This window comes from Chaetodon trifascialis, chromosome 19 (assembly GCF_039877785.1).
Source record: "Chaetodon trifascialis isolate fChaTrf1 chromosome 19, fChaTrf1.hap1, whole genome shotgun sequence".
In the NCBI taxonomy this organism is placed as follows: Eukaryota; Metazoa; Chordata; class Actinopteri; order Chaetodontiformes; family Chaetodontidae; genus Chaetodon; species Chaetodon trifascialis.
The window spans coordinates 4723321-4746263 of NC_092074.1; the positions used below are offsets into that span (position 1 = coordinate 4723321).

At 42.9% G+C, this 22943-nt stretch overlaps 1 protein-coding gene across 5 annotated transcripts in view; it reads right to left on the reverse strand.

Moving 5' to 3' along the window:
• enah (ENAH actin regulator) overlaps positions 1-22943 on the reverse strand; it is a 126208-nt gene that overhangs the window by 69596 nt on the left and 33669 nt on the right. For 3 of the 5 annotated variants that reach the window (XM_070987117.1, XM_070987116.1, XM_070987113.1), the window contains exon 1: positions 8613-8751. The exons of the other annotated variants lie outside the window; for them this stretch is intronic. In XM_070987117.1, the coding sequence (XP_070843218.1) occupies positions 8613-8704 (92 nt within the window). In that variant the 5' untranslated portion in view covers positions 8705-8751. Of the gene's footprint in view, positions 1-8612; positions 8752-22943 lie in introns of those variants that run through there. 5 annotated transcript variants of the gene reach the window in all.

A 22943-nucleotide genomic window follows, 5' to 3' on the forward strand; every position in this document is an offset into this window, starting at 1 on the left:
TCTCTCTCTCTCTCTCTCTCTCTCTCTCTCTCTCACACACACCCACACACACACACACCCACACACACACACACACACACACACACACACACACACACACACACACACACACACACACATAAGAAACTCAAAGACTTAAAGTCTTGTCATTTGTCCGTAAGCCCTTGGAGGGCCACAGTGGCCTCAGCCACACAGAACATTGTGGATTCTCATCACCACTACTGAACAAACAGGGACAGGGAGAGGGGCGGGTGCTGCAGTGTTTCTGCTCTGACATGGGAGAGAGACATAGACAGACAGAGACTGAGGTGGACAGGTATGAGTTAGGACTTTCATGATGGCACTTTAGTAGTCATCAACTTGGCTAAAAAGGTAGTCGACTACTCCATTAATTGCACTCATACTAAATATAAATGTGCAACTGCCTTTTATTAGGGTTTTATTTGAACCCCCCCCCCCTCTTATTTTCTGCTATTTTACATTGTTACTGTTAGTGTACTTTGCACATATGTGTGCATATGGATATGTGTAGCGGTTGGTACCTACTGTACAATAGAACTATATTTGTTCAAAAGGACAATAAAACAGTTTCATTCTAGACTTTCAAATCTGAGTTTGAGCCGATGAAATCTCATCTGTATAAATGAAGAGTTTCAGCTTAATTCTCCTTGCCTTCTCCACCATTACACCACCTGCCAAACTGCATCTTTCCAAGTGACAGGTGCCAACAACTTCCTGTTTCAATTGAGCTGGGAGAAATTACAGAAGCACAAAGCCATTCATCTAATTCTAAACCATTCATCTAATCATTACTGTGGCTTTTCAGTTTACAGAGTTGAGCCATGCCACAAATCCAAGCTCGAAGTAATGAATAGGCCCATCAGACAAGAGCCAGTCATTGCACAGTGTAAGGTAGTGATCAACAGCCCCACCCTCCTACACTGGACTCTCCATCGCCTCCCCTTTGCAACCCCACTGCCTTTTTGTATGAACTGCACACCGAGTCATCACCCTGGCAACACAGCCACACATGGGCGGAGGTTTGCGCACCCCTAAAAGACAGAGACAGAGAGTGTGGAGAAGAGAGGAGCAGGAGTCCAGGCGTGTACAGGTTCATTCACGAACAGCTGTTTGTCTGCATGGAGGTTACCTACTTCCTACTTTGCTGATACACACATATGCACTGACTGTATGATATGTTGGAGCCATGAGAAAATACCCTCCGCTCACAAGGATGAGTCATCCACTCTACCAGATGGTGGGACAGAAAGAGACGGAGCAGGAGAGGGCCAGCGTGTGGCCTGATAGCAGCGAACACGCTGAGGTGTGACAAAGAAGCCATCACCACTAGTGGCTATATATAATCCAGCACAGCTCACCGTCTGTGAGGCAGGTAGACGCACATGCCCTCCTCCAGCCACAGCCACTTTCAGACATGGAGTGATGATTCCCAACACTGTTTCTGTGAACAAAGGTCACAGTGTGGCCAATAGCTCGAGCAGGATTCAATAAGGAGTTACACTTGTCATTTATATTTGCTCCAGTGCATTGTCAGTCACTGTCTCAAAGGGCTTCACCATCGCACGCTCTAAAACTGTGACTAAAAATGACAACCAATTGCATGAAATTACTACATTAACAGCTCATTAGGAAGAGTGAAATGGAAAAAAATGTTAAGGGCATCATGAGGGCATTTATTCCTGCCATTACAAGGCTGTACAGTGCGACAATTTCCGTCGCATTTGCTAATAAAAATCATTCTGTGCAAAGAGAAATATGCATCCACTAGCACAAGTACGAAGGTGTTGCGCTGGCATCATGTCTAAAAAAATAGTGGGGAAAACTAGGCTATATTACTGTCTCTTGTCCTATTTGTCAGTTGTGGGAACAATGCTTCTTGGGAGTTGTAGTTCTAAGTGTGACTGTCCTTCTCAATCCAAATACAAAATAACTACATTTCCGGGTTAACATTCCCGCCCTCGCTGATCCGTGCTGGGAAACCGCAACTTTTGTATCATTTTTGTGACAAACCAACCGCAACAATTAAGAATAACAAGAAGACTCAAGCAAAATGAAGAGGTATTTTTCTGTAGTTTCTACCTCGGTAAGTCACGACAACGAGGATAAAAGACGCCGTTTGGAGGAAAATAGTGCTACTACAGCATTTATGGAGTCTGACACTGAATCTTCGTCACTCGTCGCTTCTTCGTTGGACCAGCCTGTCTCCTCAGATACAAAAATGAATCAATTCAACCCTCAGTGGTTAAAAGATTTCACCTGGCTTGTATATAAGAAGGCAATGTATTGTATGGCAGCAGGCGAACGGATGGCCATATCTAATTCAGAGCAGCACAGACTGATGTGCATTGAAAATATAACACTGTTGATTTTTCATGTTTAAAAATGTTTAAATTCATCCTGTTGTGTTCAGGTGGAGGAAAAATGAAGGTTAAAGAATCAGTTTAATTGTTCAACATTGTTAGAATTTCTTATCAGTATCAAATTAATTTAGCCAATAAACACGTTAACTAACTGTCTAACTGTGTGTGCTACTAAATTTTTCTTTGTGCTACTAACGTTTTTAACTTGCTAGCACCAGTGCTACCACCTAAAAAAGTAAGCGTACAGCCCTGCATTAACATGTGGTTCCTAGACCAAAAAAAACCCAAAACACAGCTCTGGCTTCACTGTGCACTTACATAAGAATATGTCAATTACATCTGAGCACCTTTCCGTCCCAAAATGCTAAATGAAACCCACCTGTTTCTACCAGAATGCTGGAATAAGTGGGTGATGTGCATAAAGCCATCTTTAACGGTGTCATCTTAGACTGCAACAGTGATTTGTAAAGTATTATATAAAAACATTCTAGAAATTCAAGTGAGAAACTGTTACTGGCACAATAACTGATGGCAATATATGTTTACTTGTTAATTAACCCACTTCATTAAATACCTGTAGTATAGATCAGGCACTTCACATAAGGATACAAACATGGTGTAAATCTAATATCACTATATAGCAAATGCTGGAAATACAAACAGAGCTAACTAGATAGATACAGCAGTAGACAAAGCAATGAAACATCTCCTGTGTTTGACAAATCTCTATGATCCCATACTACTGCAGCTTTTCAGAGACGCACATGTTCACCCCCCGCTGTGCTTTGGATGACTCTATTCTGTTAGAAAGGAGCTCAGAGCTGACATGCTGTACGCTCGGTAAGATGCATTTACACTTGATCCAATAAATAAGTTACGTGTTTATTCTGCTTTAAAAGTGCTTTATTCTCATTTTGGAGGGAAACTATCCAATTAAATTTTAGCCGGCACAGCCAAATAGAAAAATGCTGAGAACAAGGTAATACATTGTAGATCAGGGGATTAAATGGCCTATTCTGAGTCTGTTCTGCAATTTAAATACAATCAGATGCAGATATCAGCAAGGACAAGCAACAGCACAGACTTCTGTGCAGCTGGAGGGTTCCTGCATCATTCTTCCTGTTCGCTGAGGAAGTGCGATCAAGATAGTGGACATTTAACTAAAGCGTGTGCTGCTTTGAAGAAGGGGCTGATGAGTGGGGAAGCATCCTAACCACAGAAAAATCTGAAGAAAATTTAAAGGGAAATTTAACACGAAACAAACAGCATGAGCTGCCAGCAAAACACCCTTACATTTTGTTCAGTGCTTGAGTTTAATTCCTGCCATACTGTAGCCAAACAAATAACTTAGAAATGTTAATATTTGTCTATTATCTTTAAAATGAAAGATTTGAACACTGTGGATTTGTGTGTGCACTATTAAATGGAACTGAGAATGAAAGTTAACATCACTACTGTGTTACAATAGTGCTGCTTTGTTGTTCCCTAATTATTTCCTAGTCACCTGATGCAGGTTATTAAGGTGTAAAACATTATTGCCAAGTAATTACCTGGACCATCGACCGGCCTATTCAAGTACCAGACTTGTTTAAGGATACACAGAATCCTCTTGGATTCAATCAGGCTTTGAGCGACTCGCTCACAGAAACCATTAGCTGGCTGAAGATGCACATCCCCAAAGGAGGGATCCACAGGTGGCTCCCCCTCTCTCATTGCCTTTAATGACTCTGCCCTTTTCATCACCATGGTAACCGGCATCACTGTGATCCCCCCCTGGAGAGCAGGGTGAGAATCCCCTCAACAACACCGTCTGACCATTCACTAAATAAAATGGCACACTTTGTCAAATGAGTTGCAAACAATCCAAAGAATAGGTGTAAGACACGTTTGGCTGACTTTTACTGCCGACTTATGGGTGAGGACACAGTGGGAGAAAGGAGAAGCCATTTCAAGTTGAAAGGCAGTTAGCATGTTAAAGCAGCAACAGCAACTATCCTCAAAGTGAGAGAACAGAGGAAACCAAGTAAATGAGTGAAGAGTAGTAAGATATACACAAACAAACACTACAAGTTACACCAAACATCACTAAGAAATGACAAAAAACAACAAATTTTGCAGACTCTTGCCAAAAAAAAGCCAACTAAAAACGCTCGTGTGTCCAGAGGCTCTTAAGTCTGCAAGCATCTCCTTCACATGCTGTAACACTTGACAGCCATGGGACCCTAACACCCTCCAGACGCTGTTTTCTCTATGGACAAAATGTGCATGCTAGCGTGTTGGGTCACTGTGAGTGTTAACTTCACACACACGCACGCACACACACACGCACGCACGCACGCACGCACACACACACACACACACAGTGGTGTATTGCAAGGTGTTTCCAGGGTTCAGAGTGCAGCCTGCGTGTTAACTAGGAGCCTGGCGCATTTTACAAGAGTCCAATCATGTTCCTATTCACACAGGGACAGGGGACACATTGACAACAGAGCAGGTCTGGACCGGACTGGGCAGCACTCCACTTTCTCTCCTCATATATAACCATGGAAAGCAACAATTGAAGCCCTCAGATGAGTGACTGCATAAGCTTGTTTCAGCACAACAACAGTGGATTGAGGCTAAACAGCCTTCAAAGTTCATAAAATACCTGTGAAATTCTGTTGAGTTGCCAAATATTCACCTGTGAATGGGACGATTGTCCCTTGTGGGCAACCATAGGTGACTTGTGGGAATCTGAGCGTGAAATTCTTTTACTGTGTACTTGATAAAAAGAGCTGCTGTATGTCACCTGAAGTCTTTTTAACTAGACCCTTTTCATGCAAGGCATTTCGACATGTCGCAATCAAGTGAATAATGGCTGAATTCCATTTAGCTGCTGCAGTTTCAGCCTCCTGGAAGCTGGCTCACAGTCACACTGTCACGACTTACCGGGACACTTGAATGGAACAGAGCCATCGTCACTGCTTTTAGTAACACCTATGATTATCCAGCTTTGATAGTTCTGCTGTGGAAAAAGCAAATGATGCTCTTTTATGTGAGGACAGACTTCAAAATGACATAAACAATAACTACAGCAATCTGATCATTTATGCTGCTCCACATCCTCAAGAACTAATGTTTTTCATACACATCTTTAATTTTCTGTTTTCTGCCACAAACAACAGTGCCTTGTTTTTGCTTTTAATTTGAACAATGTTTCATTGCTGGGAATGAAATTAACGTCTTTGGCACTGATGAGTTTTCCTTAAATGTAGCTTGAGCTGCTTGTGTGTCAACACTGGCATGGGTGGGGACATCTGCAGATTCCACTGTGAGAGCTGTTTTTGAGGTAGATGCCACCATATGATGTTAGGCATCAATCACTTCTCACTCCAAGGCATGACACACACACACACACAGACACACTGGTCTGGGCACAAGACTGACACAATATGTTGTTCACACAGAAAGACAGACAGACCGGAATAACTAGCTAAGCTCACCTTATCCATCAAGCTAATCACAAAATCACTACGACTTCCTGAAAGGGGTGACTGGGATTCTGTTAGAGTTTCCTTTGCATTCTGAGTTTTTCCAGCGTAAAGCCTGTGTGGTGACAGCGCACCGCTGTGGCACCCTGCCTTTCTAAATCCCACTTTCCAGTTGTACTTTCCGTGAATGTTGCTGCGTCTTCTACTGTATCTTCTTCCCTGAGAAAAATCTACCACAAAGTTGGTGACAGTTTGTTGAATTTCTCTAACCAGCAACAACCAGATTTAGATTGAGTCTGCCTTTGCCTTGAAAGGAGAGAATAAATCTGGATCCCTTCCCTGACAGCAGTTTCATAGGTCTAATAACTCTGCATTGCAAACAGGCCAGTCCCCACCCCATGGTCAATCGGTAGCTTCTATTCTAAATGCCACGGCAGAAATATACTCACTTGTGATGCCTGATGCTGCAGGGTATTTGTGTTTTTGTCTTTGTCCACAGGGAGGTCAGAGGTCAGGTACAGACCATCATCCCTGGAGCTGGGACATTCAGTAACTGGCTAAAGGACACGGAACAGTGTGGACTCCTGCTGGGCTTGAGCACAGATGATCTGAATGACTGTCTCTGGGTCCATTAGGCCATTCAGACACAATGAGAGGGATTCATTTATTTTATTCTCTGATTAGCAATACAACTTGCCACCTCTCTTTACAGAATGCCAAAGAGAATCCTCCCTCCAACGGACCATAACATCTGGCCCACTGAGCCAAAGAAATATGTTTTCTGACATTTTAGCAAACTGCATCAATAATGAAGCAGCGTCTTCTTGCTTAACATTACGTTACAGCTGCTAGATGTAGAGGTTGGTGATGTAGCCAGCTATATCCTAACCAAGCCCTCAGGGGGACAGGCACACAGGCATGAGAAGGGAAATCCTTCAGAGAGTTGACTCAAACAGGAGCATCATTCTCTCACAGCCAGCATCAACCATGATTTAAACATGAAACCGAAAGAAGGCAAGAGCGTCTGCATTTTGCAAGTAGCTTTCGAAATAAGGCTCTCTGACTATTAATCGTGTGGAAAAAACTGCTATCATCTAGTTGGAAGGTGGAAAGTCCATATTGTCATTTTTCAAAACTTTAAGGGATATGCATTGAATTAATTAGAAATGCAGCATATCCAGAATGACTCATACTCAATGATGCTCACCACAGCTGTGACTATAAATCCAAGATCATATCAAAAACACAATTCTTCTTCTGTCTGCATTGCATGTAAATTAGCATCCTGCGGTGTGTAAGTCATCATTTTCTTTCAGGACAGTCTTTAAAAGTCCTTCAGCAAAGTATAAACTCTGGATTCAAAGTTAAAATCAACTCAGATAGCTTAGCTAGTATCCAGACTGCATCATAGATCCATGTGCAATCGAGGCAGGGGTTAAAACCATCTCGATAGCAGATTGCGTTAAAATCTTCGTCAATAACGATGGTAAGCTTTGGATATTTTTACTCGATATAGATAGATCTAAGAGTGCCTCACAGCAGCAATAAACCGCCATCCAGTCTGCAATTTTTGGCTGACATGTCAAAGTAAGCCCCCATTTCCTACCACAAAGCATTGTTTGAGCTACTGGTGAAGAAAGCGGAATGGAGGGGTACAAAAGTGACTTTCACCTCTCTGCCTGTCTGCACGAGGGTGAGGCTGAGCTCCTCACACACAGAGTGGACAGCAGCGTAACTTCAGAGCAGAGCTCACAGCGGTGGGAACGAAACAGATTTTAGCATACATTTTACTGCAGCCAATGACGACAAAGCTCATTAACCAGAAGCACAACAAAAGGGAGACCATATGATCAATTCATCAAACACCTGTTGAACAAGGAGAGCGCAAACTTGGAGAAATGTCTTCAGCCACTCTGCAGTAACCCTCTGCTCACACAGCCACACTGTATGCTAAAGTGCTGAAAGTGAACTCATATTAGCCTCCAAAGCTAAGGAAACTGTTGACAAAAAAGGTAGCACGTCATTCATTATATAGAAGTGGTTTGGATATCTCAAAAGTGATGAAGCACTGAGACAGTTAGCAAAATATGCTGTTGGTCGGTGCCAACCAAGACAGGAAACACAAAAAATATTCACCAACACCTGAAAAGGTTCCATCCCAGCAACCACACCATTTTTTAGTTACAAGGCAAACAAGATAAAGCATGTTTGCACAATTAAATGTTTACACTATGTTATTCCATGTTTATGTTAACAAGTTCCATTCTAAAGTTTTACCAAAAAAAAAACCAAAACCAAAAACAGAAAACACTCGACATCAATGTCAGGATGCCCTTCAAATTGGCAGCATTATATATGGTTATATATAGTTACATTGTGTCATAGGTTATATATTGTAATAAACACCAATACTGATCAATAAGGAAGAAAATATCATGATTGTTCTTTCTGCCATACTGCCCAGCCCCATTGATGGAGTCCACAGAAGGTGGAATCAGGTTGGTACTTTGGTTTGAACAATGAAGACTGTTTGTGTGAAGACACATCCTGGAGACACAAGAGGTTGAGATTATCTCCTTTGTTGTCTTCAGTTAAACTCTGTAAAACAACAACTAACCAACAGAAAGACTCATTCCTGAGGCATGAGGCCTTGACTGCTCACTAATCAACAATGAGCAGCAATAAAGACAGGTTAATGAAAGTTAACAAAGAAACACAGAAGAAGAAGCCACTGCATGACTCTGTGGCAGCAGTTACGTACCGGTGGATTTCCATTTTGGAGGCCAGCACACATCTCTGACTGAGGATGAAGCTGGAGGCTTTGGACTGTGGACCAGAGGACTGGATCTGCATGGCTCCACACAGCCTGCCAGCTGCTACCTCCACCCTTCCTGCTGAACTAACCCAGCCAGCCCCACTCCTCTCCCCTCTCCTCCCCCACCAGCCTTCCCCTTCCTAAGCTCTCCTGTCTCAGGGTCTCCCCTCGCTGCTCCTTCACTCGGTAGCCAAGGTAATCTCGCTGGTTTCTCTCCCTCTCTACCGAACAGCCTTCTTCATCATCCAGAGCAGAGAGCCAGTCAACCCGTCCCACCCCGCGCCTCCCACCTCCTCTGCTCACAGCCCCCCTATCAGGGTGATTCCTTCCTTATTCATATGTGCGATGTCAGCGAGTCAGCCAGCGAGCGCGGGAGCCATGTCAGCCAGCTGTGTTTCTCCCACGGCAGCAGCACCAGCCAGCAAACGCGGTTCAATCCTGGCTTCTCGCCGCCGTGGCGACAGCAGGGGTATCCAGGCAACAGGCTCCTGCTCCTCCACAGCCCTCCTGCTATCGCACTCTCCGGGCTCCGTGGTGGAGGCTGTTGGGGAGCTGTTTGGGGGAAATCACCGCGGTGGTATCACGCAGTTCAGCTCAGCTCAGGGAGGGTTCAAAAAGGGGTGGGGGGGCTCCTTCTCTTCTATTGCTCTCTGTCACTTTTCTCTCTCTCGCCTGGCTCCCTGCGCTCCATCGATCTCATACCTTTTGTCTCTCACTTGATCTCTCTCTCTTTCATGTGCTGTGGCTGCCTCCCCTCCTCCCTCCCAGCTCCACGCTCTGCTTTCATCTGTGTGACTCTCCACGCACTCGCACTCTTTCTATTTCTAACTCGCCATACACCCACCCAACTCATCTCTCTCACTCTCTCCAAAATAAATATGCTAAAGCGAGTCAGGAAGAATGAGCAGCCAGAATTAGTGATGTTTGGTGGCACTGGAACAAGGATTAGTCGAGTGCTTCCCAGCATTTGACAAACACGCAGTCCTGTCAGGAGGGATTCTCCTTTTCGCTGCACACTGACACTTGCAGCACCACTGCGAGGCTTTACATACACTGTCTAAATATTGAGCGTCTGTGTGCAGCATATTGACGGCCTGTTTCTGTGTGACTACACTGCAGTTCATTTCCATTCATTTCATTCCTGCTGTAATCAATTGGTAGCGGGCTGAAGCAAAACATACAGCATGTAGAGTGAAGTCATGCATCAGAGCACTGAAAGCACAGCTGAATGGAGCCAATAATGAACTCAAATGTGATGAGGTTACCTAAGAATATGCACATCGGTCGTCATTGTGTTTCCTCATGTGAAGTCATGACCACAAGCACTGTCATAATATCTGATATCTATAGATAGTGACTCCTGTGAGGCAGGACTTATATTTAGAGGACGCTTTCAGCCAAACATTTGGGCTTTCCCACTGAGCTGATGTTTACTGTACTGCAACCCTTCCTGGATTTTATTGGTTGCTATGCCAACTTAAAGATGTAGATGGCTGTATTTTTCTCTGTTGTTTTGTTTTTGATGTGTATGTAAAAGAGCTCAGAAGAAAAGGTTCATGTTTCAGGCTTTATTCATGAGTTTTCTGCAATGTTGACAGAGCATCTACTGTCGAGCTGTTTCAACTGTTGCCGTGCCGAGGCAATGTCATCGAGCGACCAGGTGATGTCACGGTGAAATGAATTCATTACTGAAGTGATGAAGAGAGACGATGGCACTGTCATCTGGACAGGTATGATCCCAACTGACTGATAAAAATATGGTAAACGTGCTGCTCACCACACTCACACGGATAAAACTAAAACTTAGGAGTTCATTAACATTAAGGATTTTATCACAATCACAATATGTGGATAAGGTGTTTTTGTAGTTTAAGAAGGCCAAATCAGTGTGTGTGTGTGTGTGTGTGTGTGTGTGTGTGTGTGTGTGTGTGTGTGTGTGTGTATTCATTCTAGTTAAAATTTCCTTCATATCACATTAATCAAATTACTAATTCTGACAAGTAGATTGTGAAAAATAAGGTGTGAAAAGAAAGTGCCTTGAGAACAACAGAAGCCAATCACAGGAAGAACTGAATGGCAGCCTTGAGAATTTGGTGAATTATGTAAAGACATTGTAACTTCATTAAAACCACAACCTGCAACAGATTTAACGTCACATGTGCACATTCCTGAGGCAAACAGCAAACAACCATCTCATAACATGGCCACAGCCTCACAAATGTAGACACTGCTAAAGCTTAGAGCACACCCGGAACATGTTTATGATCCTTTGCACTGAACACCATCGTCATAAGCTTTATTATATATTTAGACAGTTCAGTACGGGTTTGGTGTGCTGCACATGATTGTCGTATCCAATGCTGAACTGTGGTGCTCATTTCACTTTAAGGTTACAGCTTCCTCTACAGCTGTCACTGACAAAGGATCAACTTGCTGAACACGTTTTTTTTTCCAGGGTTTGAATTAAACTTGTGACTCACCCTGAAGGCTACAAACTAAATCAAGGGTTGATGTAATCACTACAAATGTTGAAAATAAAGAGCTTTTTTTTCTCCTGTTCCCACTGGACTGGACAGCAGACTCGACAGGTATGACAATAAGGCAACGCATTTCTATCAGCATGTGTGAGGGCTGCCATGTGCTGTGTTTTCAGGGTAGGGCACAGATTACAGCAAGCAGAGGAGAGGGTAATGACACAGGCACGCACACACGCGCACACACAGGGCTGCGAGGGAAGGCTGTACCAAACTCTCGAGGTCGGAACAACAAGGGCTCGAGGAGAGACATATTTGTGCCTTTGTTCAGCACATTAACATGGACGCGGATGCTCTCAGCCAACACCGTTCTTAACTGAGCCTTCAACACAACACATTACTGACTGACACATATACACCTACACACAAACACATTCTGTTGTTGCCTAAATTATCACCAAGCATAGTAAAAATAATGGATACACCACAAGTATAAAAATGGTTTTACAGCAATGGAAGATCTGCTTGTTTGAACATATTCTGCTCATGTTTCCATATTCTATCATCATTCTGAAATAAACGATAGTATGTGATTATATACAATTACTGGTGTGGTCCTGAATTGGAGCGGCCACATTAATGGACAGATTTATTAAAATGACTTTTTAAAAGCAGGGAAAGGCAGCATGTGCCCTGGGAAATGGACCGTGATGGATGGAAGGTCTATGACAAGAGCAGTTTGTCACACTTCGGTTAAGCACGCAGTCAAAAGCTGTCTAAACACTGTGCACACATCAAGAGCTATTAGATTCAATTAGAGGGAGAGAACGACAGAGAGGGATGAGGACAAAGAGGGAAAATGAGAGAGCAGCGTGAGGCACCTGTAATAAGCTCCTGCCTCTTTTAGCAGCACAGATGATGCGAGGGAGGAGAGGAGGAAGAGGGGGAAGGAAGGAGGGGAGACGAGGGGTAGAGGATGGAAAAGAGGAGACAGAAAGAGGAAGGGAGAGAGCACTTAGTCATCAGATATTTCCATCATAATGGCCATTATGAATGCATAAGTGGTGGACTGGTGCCAAAGCTTAAGACTGGGCACGCTCCATTTATTCACAGTCACAGCAGAAGTTTTTAACTTTGCTTTGTAACGTCTCACACACAGAATACGACTGTGACTGGTCGGTATGGCTCATGGTGACTTTGCACAAACTCAGTTTTAGAATTTGGAAAGTAATAACACCTTCATATTGACTTAAGAGGTAGAGAATCACTTTCTCAATAGTTAGTCTCACTTAAAAATGTACTTACAAAGGAGAAAACTTCCTATTTAAGGAGGTACTGAACTTTGTTTGAGACGCTCAGTTAACGGTGACAGCTTCTCATATGTTTGATTCTGATCTGATGGGCCATCCACTTCTCACTGCACAGAGCCATCCCTTTATGTGCGCTTAATTGTGTAGAAATCCCAATCATGATTTTGCTGCAAAATATTGCAAACATTTGAGTCTGCAGCACAAAAGAATGTGAAGATGATATTTTATTTATCATCTCAGGTATAATGTAGTCCAATCACCCACCAGTACCCCACCCCAAGAGAGAAGGGAAGGTGAAGGGATGAGAGGAGGATGTATAGATGATAGAAAGGCTGTAAACAGTTCTGTTGATAGAAAGAAAGGAGAGGAAAGAGATGGAGATGAGCAGTGGACGTCTTCTCTCCCCTGAGGCCTGATGCCATTTCAGGTTGTATCACTGCAGGAGGCTGCAGGGCACAGGTGGCTCAAATGACACGCACGCACGCAGGCGCGCACACGCACACCTCATAAACCACAAGCTATTTGCCACACAACACTTTCAAGAGACCCCAGATACATGTACATGCTGTATAGCCCATGAGACAAAGAGGCTTAATGAGATATACTAGAGAGTGGGCTGACTGTTGGTTTATGACGTTTACACCCTCACACACACTCTGTTGTCACTCTGTTTCAGTGCATTTACATTTCCTACATTTGACAAATACTGTTCATGTTCACAACAACACCATCAGGTCGGAAGAAGACCAACATCACAGTGATCTGTCAGCAAAACTTTTTTCTTACTTATTCTGGACTAACTACAACTACAAATCAGAGGTTAATATGAATATTGCTGGTTGTTGGTCAGTACCAGTCCCTTGGTAGGTCAATTGAGGAGACAACACACTTTGAGCAGAACTGGTGAGGCCTCAAACACACTGATACTGGACAAAAGATCATACAGTGCACATGCCACATAGGTTGAAGTGAACAAACATGACTATTACAATCTAGCTCTTATTTAATTAGAGACTTTCTCCCTCTCTATCACTGTCCCGTTATATCAGCACTGTCTTTGAGCAGCCCTTTGACCGAGCCCCACTGAGGGGACAATAACTCACCATCAGCCCTCGTCTTTAATTAAACTCTCCAAACAGCCTCCTCTCCTTAATGTGAGTGTGTGTGTGTACGTGTGGTGCTGAGGAAAGGAGATGACATCATCAGGCAAGTCAGCAGTCCTTTTTGCCACAGCGGGCAAGAAAAAACAACTACAGCTGACTAAATAGAGATAGAGGAGGAGAGGGTGCCTGAGTTTCTGTAGGAGGCTTTCTTCTCTTCTGTCTCCTCTTTGGACAGTTATCCAGTTTGATGGCTTCTCACCCATCAGTTTCTAATCTCTCTTTCTGTTCTGATGTGTCAGAGCAGTGGTGATTCTGCCCCCAAAATCAAAGCATGATATTTCAGAATTTAACAACATTACTGACTGACTGTGCAGGCAAAATTATTAATTATAAGCTCATATTTCCAGGAGGATGTCAGTTTTGGTACCACAGAAAGATTTTCTATCAGTCTTCTCACATGACTGTGATACTGTATTTCTTTCCCACTTGAAGAGAGGAGACATGGAGAGAGCGAGACATTGAGAAAACAAATAATCAGAATAAAGATGGACTTATTTTTAAGCAGTGAGCAAAGACAAAGATGAATTCGGGCTGTTTTCCAGGGTGACCGGAGAGCATGCAGGGACAGCAGTGGAGAAAGACATGATGAGAAGGCAGACAAGTGAGGCAGTGACACAGCATAGCAAAAATAGTGACAAGACAAAAGGAGAGATGAAGAAAGTCAGAGAGTGAGGCTAGAAGAGATAATGTAGAGTAATGCTGCCAAAGACTATAATCAGGAGAATATTGTTTAATGAAAGTATCTCCCTTCACTGAGACAAACACTGGGTCAAAAAGTGAGACGGTGGGGACAGTGGAGTCCTGTTTGCTCGAGGGTAACTACAAAAACTGACCCCAACAAACGATGTGACTGAAACACAGACGTGTCTGTTCTGATGTGTGTCAGAGGATGTGCATAGCTAATAAGTTCCCTATCAAGTGGCAGACAGGTGCAGGTGTGTCCATAAGACAGTGCTGGTGCTGCAATAACAATGGTGCATTCATTTCCCAACAAAGGGATCCTGACAACACGATATAGTTACTGTCCTCACACAACACACGGGGTGTGAGAACACTCCCTTCCAATGGACAGAAAGCTTCCTATTACTGTCTAGATGGCAAAACTGACCAGAATACAGTGAAAACAGCCTTTGTCCTTTCAGAAGTCCCACAGGAACTTTGCAGGTACACTGAAATGCTCACGGATCAGTTTACATGAGAGGGCACAAAGGAGACAGACCTGAAAACAGATAGTGTTCAGCAGTAGCTGACGTGCTGCTTCGGCATTTTTTTTTTTTTTTTTTTAATCTGCAGCGTGACCTTGAAACCAAGGAATAAAGCAAACCCTGACATTTGCAAAAGTACTGAAATGGCTACATAGATCTTAGATACAGAAGTGTAATGCAACCTTGAATGTTTTTCTTGTCTGCCAGCTCGAACAAACACTTGTGCAAAGCAGTGTTTTCTTTGAGCTCTTGTATGAGCATATCATCTAGTATGACACTCTTCTCCTTGGCCATAAAACCAGAGGCAAAACAACAAGACTTCACCAGCTGGCAGGTGTGTCAGAGTCAGTGTTACAAGTGATTCACTCAACAATGGGAAGCATATTATTGGATTAAAAGACTGACAAAATATGCTTGTGAACAAAGGACTTGTGCCCTCCTTAATAAAAGCAACATTACACAAACATCTACACCAGACTGAGAGTGACCATCAGTTTAATATTTTCACATGAATATACTTTTCACTTACCTATTTCTTATCTGTTTCTACTAGAATTGGAAGATTACAGCATATTTGAAAATATAAACTGTATCAAAACAATCCAAGATTACACAGAACAAAGACAGTTCACGTGAAACATCTGACTGACATGACTATTCAAGGCCATGGCTCACAGACAGACGGCAGGACGCTACAACTCCCTCTGGGACAGGGGCATAACTCCATGTTGCTGTCATTTGACCTGCAGCCCTTCTGTTGTCCAGTTTGGACAATGATGTCATTGTTGCTGGGTGAACTGGCCCTACTGATGACAAGTCTGACAACAGGTGACATGCAGACAGATGGCCAACACCAGGTTTGTGAAGGAAGTGTGCAATAAAAACGTAAATCCCCAATTTGGCTGCATTACTTAAACTTATTAAATTGAGATGTACACATATACTTTGGAAATCACAGGTAAACCAGAGGTGGGGGATTCAAAACTGGTAAATGTCCCACAAGGCTGAAAACTGCAAAAACTACACCAACATAAGCAGCTAGACGACATATGTAGATGATATATTTTTTGTGTTAGCATGCACAGCTTACAAACAATGATGAAGGGAGACACACAGGTCACTTTTGCTCATTTACACATGAAACAAAGGTTAAAAGAATTGAGCAAATGACACAAATCAGCAGCGTCTCCAGTGCAGTGATCACACTGACACAAGAGCAGATGTTGAATTTGCAGGAAATTACCATTGCAGAGGCATAAAAACCACAATCATACACTTTTAGAATAAGCCTAGGGAGAAAGTCCGTAAAGCACTTCTTTACACATTTCCACTGCTGCACAAGTCCTTTGGAAATACAACAGCAGCTTCAGAGGCAGTGAAGGAGAAAAGTGCTCCGTCACCTCATGGAGAGACGAATCTTATCCTGTAACTGAGTGAGAAACTCACTCTGATTAGACTCTGCGGAGTTTAAAAGCCACTGCAGTTCTATAAATATATGAGCGTCTCATCTGGTGAGAGAGGCTTCAAATAATGAATGAATAGGTGGATGGCGCTAAAAGCTAATGCTAGTTCTTCATCTGCGTGGGAAGAGAGGCCAAAAAGATGAACAATAGCGCAAACAGACTGGTAGAAAGGCAGGCAGGCATACAAAGAGACAGGGCTAATCCTCAATCATAAAGTGGAGTTTACCATCCCTCAAAGAATGTACAGTAAATGCTAAACCTGCTTCAGAGGTGATAATAAGGCAGGTAAGGAAAATGTTTCTACAGATGATTAAGCCTTCTTTCATATGATAGTGTGACCTACTGCAATCGTTTGACCCCTAAATCCTACAGAAGCTCCCCTGCTTCTCCACCACCTGCTGAAACTTACGAGTCACGAGTCATCTTGGTGTAGGGAATGGGTGAATCCGGCACCTCCACCTAAAAGAAAATCTGTTGTTGGAAGTGTTTGATCTTATTTTTGAAGTCTCCACTTTCTCTACAGACTGACTGACTCAGCAGCTGCTTGACTGGCTCGACGACTGACTGGCAGACTCCAGAGGGGGAAAGTGAACCAGCGTTTAGACGGACAGTGACAGTGGTGAGGCACCCACCCACCCACCCACCCACACAGCCTGCTGGAAGCACCCCCCTCCCAAATTTCCCCCAAGCACCCACCCACACTCACTCACCTCACTGGAGCCAGGGCTAAAAGTGGAACAGCTGGGTGGGGGTGTGAGGAGGTGCAATGCGTTTACAGTTGGGGGTCACTGGGGAGGGCAGTGCCCCCCCAACTGAAGAATGTCTCTCTGCCCTGTCCAAAAATAGATATTGTGACCTGCGTACATCATCAGATGGACTATGTGTGGTAACCAACACTCATTCTGATACAGATGTTACCGTCCACATCCAGCCTGAAACAAATGATGTCACTATGAAAATCAGTGACATCATCCTTTCAAGTTTCAGTCAAACCTGGTTCATGGTGTTGCAGTTATTGTCTTTAAAGATTTTAAGTGCTAATCAACATAATCTACAAAATGACAGCTCCACCAGTTTTACACAGAGAGGTCAGTTTACCAGTTTTGAGAAGTACTCCTGAAAACTACAAAGGTTAAAAAGAAAATGGTGTGGGTAGTTCAGTTTGAAAGAATGAACATTTACCAGGCGGGGACGGTCCAACAAGCAGACCAAAAGAACCTCTGCCATTGGTTGCATTATGGGAGATGTAGGGTCCATCACTTTCAGAGCTATACCCATATGGAGGACTAAAAGTGATGATGTCTAGGCCTCTGTTATTTTGCATCTTCTTAGGCTGGAAGTATATTTTCTTTTGACTTGGTGCAAGAGATATTCTGCTTTAGCCACGTGTCTAGTTATAACGTTAAATGTTGGTTATTTAGACATTTTTATAACAGTGAAGCAGAGGCAGTGGGCTCCATTTTAAACATGAGACATAACTGTTTCCTCCTAATCCAAAGAACTGTCTTTGATTTGATTCCCCAAGTAGATTCAAGGTATTGCTCCTCCATTAAGACTCTATTAACAGTGTTTGAGGCCTCCTTCACGATGGCAAGTTCTGTAACTTTCCAACACAAACAACCTGACTATGACAGCCACTTCATGCAGTGTTGGGTATGAAAGTAAGCAGGGTTTGAACTTCATTCGCAAACTTAATTTTTCGCTCTTCGCAGAACTACTTCTGTCACATTTTGTGTGTAAAACACCACAAGTGCCTTGGAAAGCAAGCACTCTTATAGACAAGTCTACAATTTGTTGTGTTGAGATAACAAAGACATACAAAAGACTCTTGGAGTCAGCTCTTGGAGAGGAATTGGGAAAGCAGTGCAACAGAAATGACTTTTTTCTGTTAAAAGCATCATGTCTTGAAGCATTGTAAGTATTAGGTGTCTAGTGGGACACTGCAAAATCAGTGATTAAAGGAAACCTCATAGACTTCACATCACATAGAAAAAGTTAGGATACAAAAAGCTGTCTGATTTATGAGAAAATCTGAAAGTTTTAGAAGTTTTAGGTAACATGTCGAAAGCAAGGAACCCCGTATGTATACATAAATAATAACAGGAAATTAAAAAAATGAAATTCGCTAAGCAGAGAAATTATGGGACAGGGGTTCAGGGGCCCTTCTTATGGTATGCAGGTTAAGGAAGCAAGAGGTCAAGAGTACCATAGAAGAAATTTGGCACCCCAAAACTAAAAGGGAAGGCAGTGTCCTGAGCCAGCAGGAGGTTTCTTGTCCTGTCTTTGAGTGAACAGGTATAAGTGGCCTTAAGATGCTGTTGGAGAACTGTTTGCCCAACCTAGTTTGCTTGAAGGATACCACAGCCCTCACTCCACTATATTTAAAAGGACAGAAATGGAACCTGCCAAACAATTGATTAGTTTCAATCTGTTATTCAACATTCATTTTTCACAAAGCCCTTTCAAAGTGCAAAGCACTCTGAAACGCTTTTGACATGGCAGTCTATTGGTGGTCTCAGCCATCACTTACAGTCGCATACAGCACAGCGGTCTGTAAATAGCCTGGCTGCACTCAAGTACATGATTGATTTGAAACCCACTAGATCAATGGAACTGCAGGACTAGAAATGCAGGGCTTTCAGGCCTCCCGCAGGGAAATGAAAACACAGTCTGAGGACCATGGAGAGAAACACTCAATGGACCCTTTCTATTGATCACACTTCAAGGTGTTTCAGGTCTGTATGAAATCTACCCTTGATCATTGAGTGAGTGCCAGTGGAATATGGCTGCAGAGGGAGCCTGGGGCAGCAAGCCCACTTCCTAAAAAATTGCCGCACTGTGTAAAACGCAAATAAAAACAGAATGCAATCATTTGCAAATGACCTGTGTCTACCAACAACAGTTTAACAAAGTGTTCCTGAGCCCATGTAGTTCTGTTTAATTGATATTTTACACAGCATCCAAACTTTTTGTAATTGGGACTGAATAAACCTGCCCTTACAGTAAAGAGCTGTTATCACTGACTTTTCACCACTTGGACTTCAACAGTAATGACGTGATATTTTCACCTGTGGGAGACAAACACTCTGCGATTCATGACACAAGTTAGTGACACAAGTCTATCACTCAGTCACATATGGCCTTGACCCAAATAGGAAATGTAGGTCAGGGGGTTCATGTTAAAAGCACCATGGAGGTCAAAGGTCAAATGTATCCAGTGTCTGTCTTTCAGGATAAACCATTAGTCAGTCATGTTTACTGGTGTGACCCAATGCTACAGTATGTCAGCTCTTAAATAGCCTGAGCTGTCGGCAGATTCCTCATCCCTGTGTCACCAAAGACCCAAACAGATACAGTAGGTCTTTCATCACAGTCTGCTTTACAAGATTTCACCATTCCACTTCAGCGCGGAAAGTTAAATGAGCTCAAAAGAAGAAGAATCCTCTTCATTATCTCTGCAACAACTCTTCTGTCAATTAACAAATGAAATCTTAAATTAAACCTAGTAATCACAAATGTTGGCAATGGAGTTCAAGCCTACAAAGGGGCACAATGCAAGTGCTTTCAGTGACTCACTAAAATTCATGATTCAGTTTATGTGATTCCAATGATTTATGGTTAAACAAAGTCCACTGTTTGCTTCTTGTCTTTCGTTCTTGCAGTCCAGTTGACATGGTAATGAAGCTCTACCTTTGTTCTTCTACTGTCAAAAAGAAATATTTCATCTGCTGATACAGTACAAAAACAAAGAAAAAACATGATGTTTCTGCAAGCTACTGAAAGTACATCATTAGCTATAGGCATATGCTGTATATGCAAATACAGGGACACTCCTAACAAACCTTGAGGCTTGTACACAGTCTTAAGGTGGCAGTATACTCCATAGGAACTGTTTGCCAGATGGTGGAATAGCTTTGGAAACCCTGTTCCACCACAGCTTTCTGATGGGCTGGCTTGTCACCCTGCTGTTCAGATCAGGTATAAACACTTTTGCCTTTTGATGAGGTTGGACAGCATGTCATACAAACTAGTTCATCACAAGCATAACCCAACCCTGAACTTATTTACTGTACACAAGAGGCGATCTATTGATCATCATAATTTGTAAGACCTTCAACTGATGCACCTCTGGGAAGCACTGAGGGCTTTCAGGGCCTTAGTAAGGGTTTAGAAATTGCACTCCAACTTGAAATGGAAGCTTTTCTCGGAAATCCTTGTTTGATCCATCAATACACTCTTCAACAAGGAGATCAACATTGGTTTGTTATAACCCTGGTGGCCAAAATCTGATGGAAGTCAATATACACACTCAGTATAGTGTACAACAGTGATCCATATTTATTCTCTAATTAAGATTGTGGTAGACTATTAGGCATACGATACAATACTGCAAAGGTCTAAAGAGAAAGAAAAACAATATTACACTTTCATGAATGGAACAATGCATTTTGCATAGCACTGCATAGTATTTAACTTCTCATTAGGGTAGGCTGACTAGATTTTTACATGCATCTGACTCCCCTATATATTTCATCAAAAAGGGTTAAAAATTGTTCTGAGTTCTACATGGGCACCACATTGAACTGGTGGAGGGAGAGAGAGTGAATGAGTGAGAAAGAAAGAAAGAAAGAAAGAAAGAAAGAAAGAAAGAAAGAAAGAAAGAAAGAAAGAAAGAAAGAAAGAGGCAGTGGCAAGGAAACCAGAATTATCCATGGCAATAAACCTCCTCCTTGACTAAACAGAGAAAGAGCCAATGTATCACTTCTTTTAAAGTTTCCCACTCCCCCTCCTTCCACCCACTCTCAAACACACTCTCCATTCATTCATCCCCTTCCCTCCAGCCCATTCTTTGCCCCCTTCTTCCCTCAGTATCTCCTCTTTTCCCAGTCTGTCCATCCTAAACTCTGCACACTCTTTCACTCTCTTCCTGATTCTCTCTCTCCCCTCCCTCTCTCTCTCTCCCCCTCCTTCATTCACTGTCTCTCCTCTTGTCTCCTCAGCTCACCTCTCATGCTAATAGGCCATTGATGTGGTCTCTATGGTGATGTACTTTTCATTCCATTGGAGAGGAACAGGCCAATGGACTGACAGGATTAGGGCGACACAGAGCAACCTGTGAATATGTGTGAGGGCATGGTTGTGTATGAGCTGCACATTTGCTTTACACCGCTTATTCCAGGTTTTTCCATTTAAAGCAGTGAGTGTGTGTACATGTGACTCCATACTTAGTTCAGATAACTTTTTTCATTTACATAATCTTTGAATCCAGAGTTTGGCAAAATGAATATAGCGAAAGTGATCAATTCAACTGATGTTAGGCCATTTTTTAGGTTTTTGCATTTGTCATTATATTTGAGTTTTCATACACAGAATGATTTATCATCACAACACAACTCCTGGGAAGTGCAGCGGTCTTCAAATTGTTTCACACCTACACAAGCACACACATTTCTGCTCAGGATTACAACTGCCAAGCCAGAGCCCTAGAGTACACATCACTGTCACAGACTGACTGGTTAAACCTGTTGAAAGTGGGGACAGCAGTAGAGCCAAGTTTGTGTGTGTGTGTGTGTGTGTGTGTGTGTGTGCGTGCGTGCGTGCGTGCGCGCGTGCGTGCGCCTGCGGGTGAGTAAACATAAAAACATAGACCCGACAGAATCGTGGCACTGACTTGGCTATCTGCAGAGCAGCAAATGTTAGCTGTGTTTGTTAGCAACGCCCTGTTGCTACAATAATCTCCAAGAGTCCCATCTATCAAACTCCAGTGTGGTTGCATGCGGACACACATGAATATGACTGGGTGAAAGAGAGATGGAAAAGACAAAATATGGTGAAAGAATTTCCTGTCCACAATAACAACACTAATCAATTTTTCCATGATGAGAAAGCGATAGGATTTCAACTGGAAGGGATTTTGCGCCCCATAAATGAGATGCTAAATTATTTTATTTCGAGGTTTTGGCACAACTGCAGGACCAAGGCTGGAGCTCTGGAGATCTGCAGGAGGCCGTGCCTGCCTCTGCTCAAGAGACTTGACTCGACCAGTGGAAGACAAACCTTAGGTGGTGGTGGATTCTTGTCAGTCAAACAACAAGGAACAACGGAAGTCCAGTTTATGAAAAGGAAGAGGTGTGATGGTCAGGCGGGACCTTGGGCAGAGACCAGATGGATGAGAAGAAGTCGGCAGGAAGGATGGGCGGTCTCAGTTTCATTACTGAAGCTCAGCAAACTCACTTGATAATCCTCATTTAAAAACTAAAACAAACCCATTGTTCAGATGGAAATGCAGGTCCAGCTTTCGACTACTGATGCACTACACCTCATTCCAAAAAAAGTTACAACACAGGATCAGCTACGCCAACATTCAGCTTACATTTGTTTTTCTGCTTCTGATGATCAATTCCTGATGCTTTGTTTAGCCTGCTGCTTGAAGTGATTTACCCCACCTAAAAATACACCACCTACAGACTTAAAGTTTGAAATAAACAGATTATACACAGCATCCTTCAGCCCAGATGAACCAGCAGTGGTCAGCTTGAGTTCACATCTGTGACAATGGATTTCAATGGCAACACCATCTGTGCTGAAAAACAAGGAGCAAATGTCCAGGAAAACTTCTCAAACCACTCCTGCAGAGTAATCCACGTCTCTACCATATAACC